Genomic DNA, 10662 nt, shown 5'->3' on the forward strand with positions numbered 1-10662 from the left:
CTTGCATATGCAGTATGCTCAATTATAAACATGTATCACAGGTACTAAACATGCAAAACAAGCCAGGAAGAAATACAATACAATAATAATGATTTCTACATGTAAGAGGAGTTATTAAATTCATTTAGACACTTCTTGGACTTTCCAGATTTTCTGGAAAATCTATGGCTAGGGACTACTACTTTTGTAATCTCTTAGAAATTCTGAACTGGTAGTCAGGCTCAAGGATACGAAAATATGGTAACACCTCACTCATAGCAGGAAATGCAAATTAAAAATTACACTGAAACACCATTTTTCACATATCAGATTTGTAAAAATTCAAATTCTGTAGTATACTCTATTGGATCTACTTGCTCATGAAAAACAACCATCAGAAGCAGCCTAGAGGTCTATAACATGGGCCCAGTAAACAATGCCTCATCCATTCTTGAAAAATATCCTAGATATATTACAAGACACTAGTACTTACTGCTATGTGTCTGGGGGGGGGGGGTGTGTAACTAAATGGATGTGGAGGTCATGGGTAAAGAGACTTTATTCAGCTCTTCCATTTAAAAAAAAAAAAAAGGATAATATTCACATGGTTCAAAACAATTACAAAACAAACACACAAGAGTAACAAAAACAAAACTGCCCCAATGGTTCAAATCTCTACACTCAAGCAATGGAAAACAAAACTTGTACCTCCAAATTTATACCATCCCAGAGTCAAAGTGGTCAGAAAGCATCATTCTGCCATACTTAACGTTAACAAAACAGACTAGGAAAAGAGGCACTCCCTACAAGGTTCCCACTCTGTGTGTCACTAAAAAGTGCTAAACATCAAAGTAGCTATTCTTCAGGATGTTCTACCAGATAGAAAATGTGAAGGACTACCAGGATCAAATAAGCAACATTTAGTAAACATGAACATTAATACAGTATGTACCACGGTATACAATAATAACTCACCTGTGTTGTTTTACCAGACCCAGTCTCACCAACCAGTACAAAGGACTGATGTCTAACCAGAATATCTGTAAACCTATCCTTGTATTCCCAAACAGGGAGCTGAAGTCGTTTCTTTAGAATATCATAGTATCGAGGAGTATGGGGTAGGTTGGTAAATGGATTAATGCACTGTGGAAGTGATGTGTGTCCTGCATGTCCGGTGTGTGTTGAATGAGCAGAATGTGTCGAATGTGTTGAATGTGCAGAGTGGGTTGAGTGAGCTGAATGGGAAGCTTTTAAAGGTGGTAATCCAGCACTGATAAGCATAGCATTAGTCGAAGCTCGCAATTCCTTCTCCTTTTCTTTCTCCCTCTCCCGCTCTCTATCTCCTCTATCACGTTCTCGGTCTCGATCTTTAGACCGATCTTCACGATCCCGGTCACGATCTCGATCCTTCCTAAAAATAAAAATTTAGAATTCAGATTCTGAATTTTATGCAAAATGTTCTTGGCAGTGTTATAGTCACAAAGAACAGAAATGTCCAACAACCAAATGAATAAACCAATGTAAAACTCAACAACGAAAAAGACCTTATTATGAAGAATTCTCCATGCCTCACCCATAAACATCTTTCCCTCTTTGATGAGACCTCAAATTCTGTTAAGGGACAGTCTCTTTCCACACCTTTAATCACCAGCCGAGATAACACAAGTCTGAGAACTCGGACTTGATTAAGTAAAATCCCTTCCTACTTATCAGAAGTTAAAGACTGAGGGCAAGGTGGGGAAAAGGTAGGAGTAAATAAAGCAAAAAAAGGATGGCATCACAATTTTCCCCAGATTCTCCTTCAAGTTACTGGAAGAGGTATGTTCAAAATTCAAAACTGCTTCTGGACACAAAGACAATTCTATTTCACTAACAGTAGTACAAATATGAGTTAAAAGACTGTAGGTGAGTTTGCTTTCAAATTACACTTTACAGCACTTCCCCAATTTTAATAAGCATATATTTGTCCTATAGAAAAACTAAATTAAAACACTTTCATTCTTCTGTTTTCATATGCATAATATCCTTAAGAGCAACTGCAAAACTTTGTAAACCTATATATACTTTGGACATCCATCAAGTGAAATGTAATCATTAAAAACAAGCTCCACTGAACAACCGTAAGTTGTTTTAAAATGTTAAAATCATGCAACGGCCACTATATTAAATCTAGGTCAACCTGAAGTATTCAATTCTAGTATCTACTTCCAGTTACCAGACATGATTTCTAATACATTAATAATTTTTAAATAATCTCTGCTTATTTATTCTACTAATCCAATTTACTTCAGGTCACATCCCACAGCAAACCTGCCACAAGGTATTTGGACCCAGACTTGAAATAGTAAGGCAACATACAGCTGTAAGACAAACCACTAAACACGTCATTATTCCTTATCCATAAGACACAAAAGACATACAAATTTCCCAGGCACCAATTATCAGTAGCTGAGTAGGAACGACCATTCATTCTCTATAATAGCACATCAGCAGGACAACACAAAACCCTTAACAGAATACAGCTAAAACTCTAGAGCCAACAGGAGTTAGGATGGTTCCCCAATCACAGAAATGGTAAGCAGACCAACTGTATTTTATTCTGTCCTTCCTAAAATATAATTGTATTCCATAGGAATTTCAAGAAAAGCTTTATTATGTATATAAACACACACACACCTTTCATATACATCCTTTCTTATAGTCGTACCTACATACTTTTCATTTAAATATAAAATACATATATGAAAAGTGATCCTCCTTTCTCCCAGCCCATGGTTCACCTTCTACAGAATCACAGGACATACAAGCTAGGATTGAAGCCTTTCATCCCACGTGCACAAAGAGAAAGGAAGTCAAAGGGAAAAAAAACCCCAAAGGATAACCTAATAAACATACAAAATCAAGTCTCAGAACTCACAGCTTTCTGACTTATCTCTGAAATATGCCGTCAACCATCCTTTCTTTGCTTATCTCATTCTGTCTCTGGTCTAAGGTGCTCGTTAATTATTTATTTTGCCCAAACGTGAATGAAAAAGTTTCTAACAGGGTACACAGAAGTGTGCCCAGCAAAGTGAAAAGCACTGTAGCCATGAATGGTTCAAAGACCAGGTATCTTTAAAGGTCACCAGACATAAAAGAACGCTTAAAGAACACCTGGTCTAAATGCAAAGGATTCATGTTTCTAGTACTCTAGGAGTGAGGGGGGACAGACGACCATTACATGACCATCAAGAGACAATAGGACAAAAACAGAAGTTTAATGAACTTCTACACTCCTAGCACCAGGCACTTAACATATGAACCTAACCTTTCCAGAGTTATAAAATACGGAGGATGGAGAGTGATCATCAAAGTAAATCTAACACTTTGCTTTGTAGTATCTATACAAGGATGTTTTTCAAGGGCCTACTTCACCAGAAACTTCATTACCAAAAATAACTACAGCACAGGGAGCATAAAATACATTCTAGGGACAGAAAGATTTAACTGCTGACTGAGAAACGGGGATAAAGAGAGTAAAAAAGGAGCACCGAGATCATAGCTGTATAACCACTGGCAAGATGTAAGCCTCAATTTACTACCTGCAAGGACAAAGGTATTAATAAAATAGGCTGAGATTAAAATAAAGCAACAGGAAGGATGCAGAAAGCAAATCCCAACATCCTTAAATATTGCCTATGATTCAAACTATCTACTTTCAATGGCAGAGGGAGGATTAAAAAAAACAACTAAGGTGGGCACTCTCAAACCCATTACTTCATAAGTAACATGTATACTACTGTGTATATTTTTTTCTTTTTCTTTTTTAGGTTATTTATTTATTTAAGAGAAACAGACAGACAGACAGGGACAAGCAGACTCTGGCTGTGCACAGAGCCCAACTCGTGACTGGATCCCACAACCCCAATGTCATCACCTGAGCCAAAATCAAGAGTTGGGGGCTTAACCCACTGAACCACCCGGGCACCCCGCCTGTTTTCTTTTTTTAAACAGGTACTTTCATTATACAGGAGTTTTATTATTAAAAAGATTTACTCATTGAGATATGATGCTTAAAAACTGAGTAAAAAGCAGTGCTTTATTGATCACACAGCCACAATTCTGTCAGGTAGACACAATTATGACACAGTTGTTAAGCACATGTTTCTTAACTGTCTCAGCTCAATCCTGGCTCAGCACTTAAGCTAACTCTATGACCACAGTTACTTCTTTCCTCGTCTATAAAATGTGGCTATTCATAGGTCTTGTGCAGTATTTCAAGAATTAAATGAGTTAATATATATAATGTGCTTAAAGTTGTGCCTGGAACAGTGTAAATGCCTGATAAATACTGCTTATCACTGAAGATTTTTTTTTCTTTAATTTACAATACCATGATAAAATTCTACATGGAATAACAGGCACTACAGTACTGCTAATGAAGATGTAAAAACTGGTTATCAGAATCAGAATATTTTAAATATGCATTGCCTTTTATCTAGCAATATCACTTCAGGAACTTCTCCTAACAATATAAGTGTGCAAATATGTACACATAAGGATGTTCTCCATCCCTTTCACTTGTAAAACAATAAAGACTGGGAAACTACCTAAACACCAAAGAACAGAAAACTGGGTAGGTTAAGTTATGATACCTGTTAATGAGTGGAATATTATACAGCCAATGAAAAGGATAATGCATATCTATTCTAGCTTATGACACATTTCTTAGTAAATAAAAATCAAAGCACAAAACAACCCATACTGAAACGTCTCATTGATATTAAATATTATAGTTTGTATTTGTGAATAAACATGCAAAGACTTTTCAAAAACAATGTTCATCAAATGCTTAAAGATGAGGATGAAGATTTCAGGGAAATTTTTGCTTTTATTTCTTTATGTATGGATATTTCTTGTATTTCCTGGGGCAAGTGACTTATCTCACCTGTATCACAGGACTGTAGTGAAAATGTGGTTATACACACATAACACCCAGAATAGTTTTGGGAGCACAGTATGTACTCTACATATGCTGTATTTGTTTCACTTTTCCACAATTAAGGAGAAAAGCTCTTATTCGGAAGTACTCTCCAAAACAAACATCAAAAATGGAAAGTGTCCCTATGTTCGCAGTTTTTTCCATACTTCAGTTGTCCTTTTGTTAAAATAATTTTATAAAGCAAATTTTGTGGGATGATGAAAAAATAAGGTCAGTATGTGACAGAAACCTTTTAACTGCTCTACCTGACCTCCAAATAAAAATACAGCAAGAATAAGTAACGCCATACACAGTTTGGGAACCTGAATCTCAATGAAATCTCCCACCAAATTACCTTCTTTCTCAGTACTGGGGAATGGGCCAGCCATACTCAGCAATGGAGTTCACAGGACTGACAAGCTTCTCTCCCTTAGATAAAACCACTTGTTAATAACTATCAGGGTTTTAAAAAACAAAACAAAACAAAAAACACACCAACTTCAAGATTGCATAGCAGTCAACAAAAGTGACTTTCAAAATTATCAAATGGGGGGGGTGGACCCCAAGCACTATTAACAATTGTAACCCACTGCTAAAGAATTAGTTGTATGAGAAGTGATACAGGAATGTGTATACAAACTTCTCTCCAGAATTATCTCAGAATTTGGGCTTTATTCCAAACATGAACTTTCCTTTACCAACAGGTAGATATCATATAATATCCAGGAGACTCATAATGTCACCATCATAGACCTAAAAAAAAATCCACATTTTTACTAGGGCTATCTGTTTTGCAAGAGAAAGGGAGCAACCCCATACATATACCATGGGGTCACTAACCCCGAAGCATTTAATGGTGCACATACATACAAACATGAATAAATGAATTCGTTGCATCCTAGTGTCATTTGTTCAATTTGAACTCTTGTGAGAGACCTCAGTTTTATCTTAGCCAGATGACACGCCAATTTATTTTCACCTCACAGGAACCAAGAACCAAATGCTCCCTACTTCACCAACCCATTACAAACGTCATTAAAATAGGCTGCACTGACTTAACTACAGCCATATTCTGTGCTGTAATAGAAAAAAGCAAGAGGCTAAGAGTGAGAATGAAAAGATCGAGGTTCTAGATCCAGCCGTAAACTGTGTAAGGTTGCACAAGCCACCTTAACAACTCTGCATCTCCATTTGTCATGCCTTGAGTGGAGCTGATTATACTCTTCAAAGTAACTTCCAGCTCTAAGGAGTCTTTAACCAAAAGTGCTAAAGTTTTGCTGGGGGGAGGGGAGTAAAGAAGATCCTAAAGAGAGAAAACTAATATCCTAAAAAGATAGAAAACTAATGCCTAACATTGTAAACTAAAAATTTTACAAGATTTAAATTTTACATATTCTGCTTTCCACATTCAATATATGGGAAGGTATCAAAAAGTACACCCTACCCGGGCTTATACTCCACAGACACAGACACTTAACAGATACCTGGAAACCAACAGAAATGAACTTTGGGCCAACAAAAATTCACAGAACTTATATAGATAACTTGACACAGCGATTCCATACATTCTTTATACACACACACAATAATAAAATTATGAATAGTATTTGGATATGCATACTTCTGCTTTCTAGCCTGAATTACCCAAATCAATCTCTGAGCTTCAGGAATGAAAACACACAGTGGACAAGAAATTATTTTGATGAAATTGCTAAAGCCAACTGTTAAATTCCTCTCTGTAGCTTTCAGGAAATGCTTAGAGAAAGCAATCTGAAACACCACGAGTCAACTCCCAAACAACCTCCCCACCGGCTACATTTTGCCATAAATATTAAAAATATTTTTGAAAAGTGTCTGCGTGTTTCCAAAGCTACTAATGAAGGAGGGGGGATATAAAACAAGAACTTCTGGGGGATGGGGGGATGCCTTCTGATTCCTATTCCAGGACTGCCCAATAACCACTGTTTTAGCCAAAGCAGGAAATAAAGGAGATGGCGGGAGCGTAGGCAGAGAGCGGAAGTTTGCTTAGTATCTACTTTGAAGTGTTTGAATGGACTGAGGCACAAGCTCTCCCGCCAAACTACAAATGCAGCGGCTCCAAACTACCAGCCCTCCAACCCATCAGGTATACTCCACGTTTTCTTTTCTCCCGGCAGGCCCTCTACTCTCCCTTCCCCCGAGAACTCGTCTGCACGCCTCACTCAACTCCCGCCACCCCCATTCCAACCTACACAAGAATCCACGCGCTTTCCTCACTTTCTGCCCTCCGCCTTTCTCCTTGCGGGGCACCCAGGCGACCCCCAAGGCCCTCTCCGCGGTCGCTCTGCCTAAGAAGTACCTGGTGCCCTTGGAAGCGGATACTCCCGCCGCGCCCTCCCCCACTTTCTCCCCCGGCTCCAGACCTCACCCGGGAACCCAGGCCACGAGGTCCGCAGCTCCCTCCCGCCTGCTCCCCTCGAAGTGACTCCGGCTTGGCTCGGCTCGGGGAGGAGGCGCCCTCGTGGCCACGCAGGCCTCTCCACCCTCCCGACTGGGCCGGGCGGCGGCCGCGCCACACATCTCCCCGCGCCCTTGCCCAGCCGAACGCCGGGAGTGGCGCCGCTTTCCCCGACCCACCGCTAGTGAGCAAAGCCCAGAGGAAAACAAAGGGTCGGGCTCCAGGGCCGATGTGGCTAGGCCGATCCTGGCCCACTCTCCTCCGGGACCCCAACAAAGCCCGAGCCGCTGCCTCGCGCCCCCGGCCTGGCTTACCCATCGGTCCCCGCACGCTTCTTGCCGGAGGGGTAATCCTCCCCCAAGTCCAACCGGTGCCGCTTGGACATCTTCGGACACTGCGAGCGGGCGGTTATGAAAGAAGAAGAAAAAAAGAAGCTGGCGGCTGTATCGGTACAGTCGAGGGCAGCTACTTAACTCTGGAGGACCCCCACCCCTCCCGCTACAACAGCCTACACCGTGCGGCCGGAACCAGGAGCTAAAATGGCGGCGGCGACGAGGGCTGGGCCTGCGCGCGCGCTTCCGCAACGTGCTGTGCGTGCCGTGCGGGCATGCGTGCGTCGTGCGCGCGCACGCATCGGAGGCGGGAACTCCAGCCCCGCCTGCCCGCCACCTCGTTGGCCCGCCCCCCTTCCGCCTCGCGGCCTTCTTCCGTCTTCCGTGTTCTCTGTGCCTGCTGTGTGGCTGCCCAGAGGGGTAAACCCCCTTTGGCCTTCCTGCCCCTCTGATTTAGGAAATTGAGAGAGAAGAAAGTCTAGTCCCGGCTAAGAAAGTCTATCCGTCTCTATTATCCTGGCTTTAGGGGAATCTGACACCATGAGAGGTTGAGAAACTAAGATCATACAACTAGCTAATAAGGGGCGGAGTCAGAATTGGAACCCAATATTTTGTGACTCCAAATCTTGAACTTGCAGCCACGGACCAGACCCTTTCAATTATGTTAAGGAAACTGAGATGAGACGATATCAAGACTTGCCATTATCCATTTTGCCCCTTTTTTTTACCTATCAGGGATAATATGCATTCAACCTGTAGATGTTGTTTTTACTGGAACAAGAGAAAATTGTCAGTACGGGCATAATTTGCTTTTTTTTTTTTCCTTCTGTGTGCCTGTTATATGATTCCATGGTATTAACCCTACTTCTGTCCTCAGTTTTACAGTAACACTGCAAGGCAGGTGTTATTCTACAAATGTGGACCCTAAGGCTGAGGAAGGTAGTCATGATAGCTGTCCCTAAAGCCATAGCGAATTGTCGGGGTGAAATGACTCTTAGGACTTTTGTGGATCTCTGCCCCCAGGGCATATCAGTTTCCCAGCTTGAGGGCTACTATTAAGTACTTTAAGATTTTGGAGAAATAATGAGGGAAAAGGTTAGAATTGTACCTTCGGAAGCACCTCACCCAGGGACGCCTGGGTGGCTCAGTCGGTTAATTGTCTGCCTTCAGCTCAGGTCATGATCTCAGGGTCCTGGGATCAAGCCCCACATTGGGCTCCCTGCTCAGTGAGGAGTCGGCTTCTTCCTCTCCCTCTCCCCCTCCCCCTGCTCATGCTCTCTCTCTCTCTCTCAAATAAAATAAATAAAATCTTTAAAAGAAAAAGAACTGTCTCACCCTAAGAGGCACCAGCCTGTCGTAAATGTGCAAGGAGATTTGGTAAAGAAGGAACTGAAATCAAGATGATGCTTCTGCCTTGGTCCTAGGATATATCTAAAGAAAACTAAACTGTAATCGTGTTGTAATCTGAAAGAAGAAAAAGCCATACTTAACCAAAAGAGAGTGGCCTTTCTGGAATCTATAATAAGGAGAACAAAGGGCCAAAATCTGCCAGGATGTTCACAGTGCTGGGGAAGAAGGGCAGAGTTCTGTGCCTAGATGATCCACCCTAGATTTTCAGAGAGAACTGTCCATAGAATAGAGAAGAGCCACCAACCAGGTCCCTACAGCTTCCTGGAAATGCCAGAGAATATTTCCTTTCCATATAGATATTTCTGACCTATTATTTGTCTATGGCATGAATTTATTCGCTTAGAGGGAATGTCTTATGCAACTAACCAGCTTCAGGTGTCCAGCCAGAGATGTCTTCCAACCTAAATTAATAATCATGATAATAGCAAACACATATAAAGAACTTACTGGGTACCAGACACTGTTTCTTTTACATCTTAACCTACCTGACCCTTACAACAACTTTCAGCTAGGTGCTATGAGTTAGACTCCTCACATATGAGGAAACTGATGTACAAACAGGGCAAGTACTGTGGTTGAGATGACCGTTCTGGGATTCCCAGATAGTCTTTGTGCTTAAGTGCCATGCTGTACTGCTGCTGCTGATAAATAGGTATTCTTTTTCCACATTGTTCTCCTGGGGCTTGGTTATTGAGGATAAGTTCCACCAGGCTGGCAAACTCAACGTGGACTGATAAACTGAAGTTTGTCCATTGTGCAAAGGGAGGACTCATTTACGGAGCTCTCCATGGACAAGTTAGGATTTGGAAGGTTTTGAACCCAGCCTGATTACAGAGCCACGCTATTAACCACTACACTTTATCACTATTATCTATACTAATTACTTCATTTACATATTCGCTCAGTGAGTATTTATTAAACCTACATGTCAAGCATTGAGTTTAGTTCTGGGGATACAGGAGAGAACAAAATAGCCATAGTTCCTGCCTTCATAACATTTATCAGAGGAAGAGAGGCGTTAAACAGCTAAATACAAAAAAAGCTATGTCGTTTGTTACAGCTCTGATAAGTGCTAAAAGGGCCAGACCCTTTTAGTAAATGGCAAAAACAGTCCTATTACTTGGCAAATTCCAAGGGTTTACACATTACCTTTCAGGAACCAGAAACAGTATTGTATAACAGTGTCACAGCCCATTTTTTTTCCACTCTGTTTGATCCTACTGTCCTTTCTCCCCTTCCACTGGTGTTGATCCTGAGTGCACTCCTTCATAAACTTCCTGAACACTCATCTTTGCTTCAGTTTACTTTTCATGGAACCCAACTTAAAAGATTTGGTGCCAGGAATGGTCCAAGAAAGCAGACACTCTGATTGCATTTTGGGGTTGGCCATTGGTCACCGGGCCGCAATGAATCAGTAGTGATGGGTAGAACATAGTGACCACAAGAAAGCAGGGCAACTGTTACAAGTTTCACCTGTGGTGTAACGGGAAAAGAGCATGTGGTGGACAGTGAAAGAACATGCATTGCTGTCAAAGTACGGGGGA

General features: G+C 41.3%; 1 protein-coding gene across 2 annotated transcripts in view; it reads right to left on the reverse strand.

Annotated features, from left to right (window-relative positions):
- The window catches only part of DHX15 (DEAH-box helicase 15), a 58710-nt gene extending 50723 nt beyond the window's left edge, over nt 1-7987 (reverse strand). The window contains exons 1-2 of one of the 2 annotated variants that reach the window (XM_026514528.4): nt 7691-7987; nt 955-1390 (exon numbers count right to left, since the gene is read on the reverse strand). In XM_026514528.4, the coding sequence (XP_026370313.1) occupies nt 955-1390; nt 7691-7761 (507 nt within the window). In that variant the 5' untranslated portion in view covers nt 7762-7987. The remainder of the gene's footprint in view (nt 1-954; nt 1391-7690) is intronic. The other variant, XM_057309523.1, reaches the window with a different exon arrangement.
- Between the last annotated feature and the right edge of the window lie 2675 nt (nt 7988-10662).

The sequence above is a fragment of the Ursus arctos genome, unplaced genomic scaffold (assembly GCF_023065955.2).
Source record: "Ursus arctos isolate Adak ecotype North America unplaced genomic scaffold, UrsArc2.0 scaffold_9, whole genome shotgun sequence".
Taxonomy (NCBI): Eukaryota; Metazoa; Chordata; class Mammalia; order Carnivora; family Ursidae; genus Ursus; species Ursus arctos.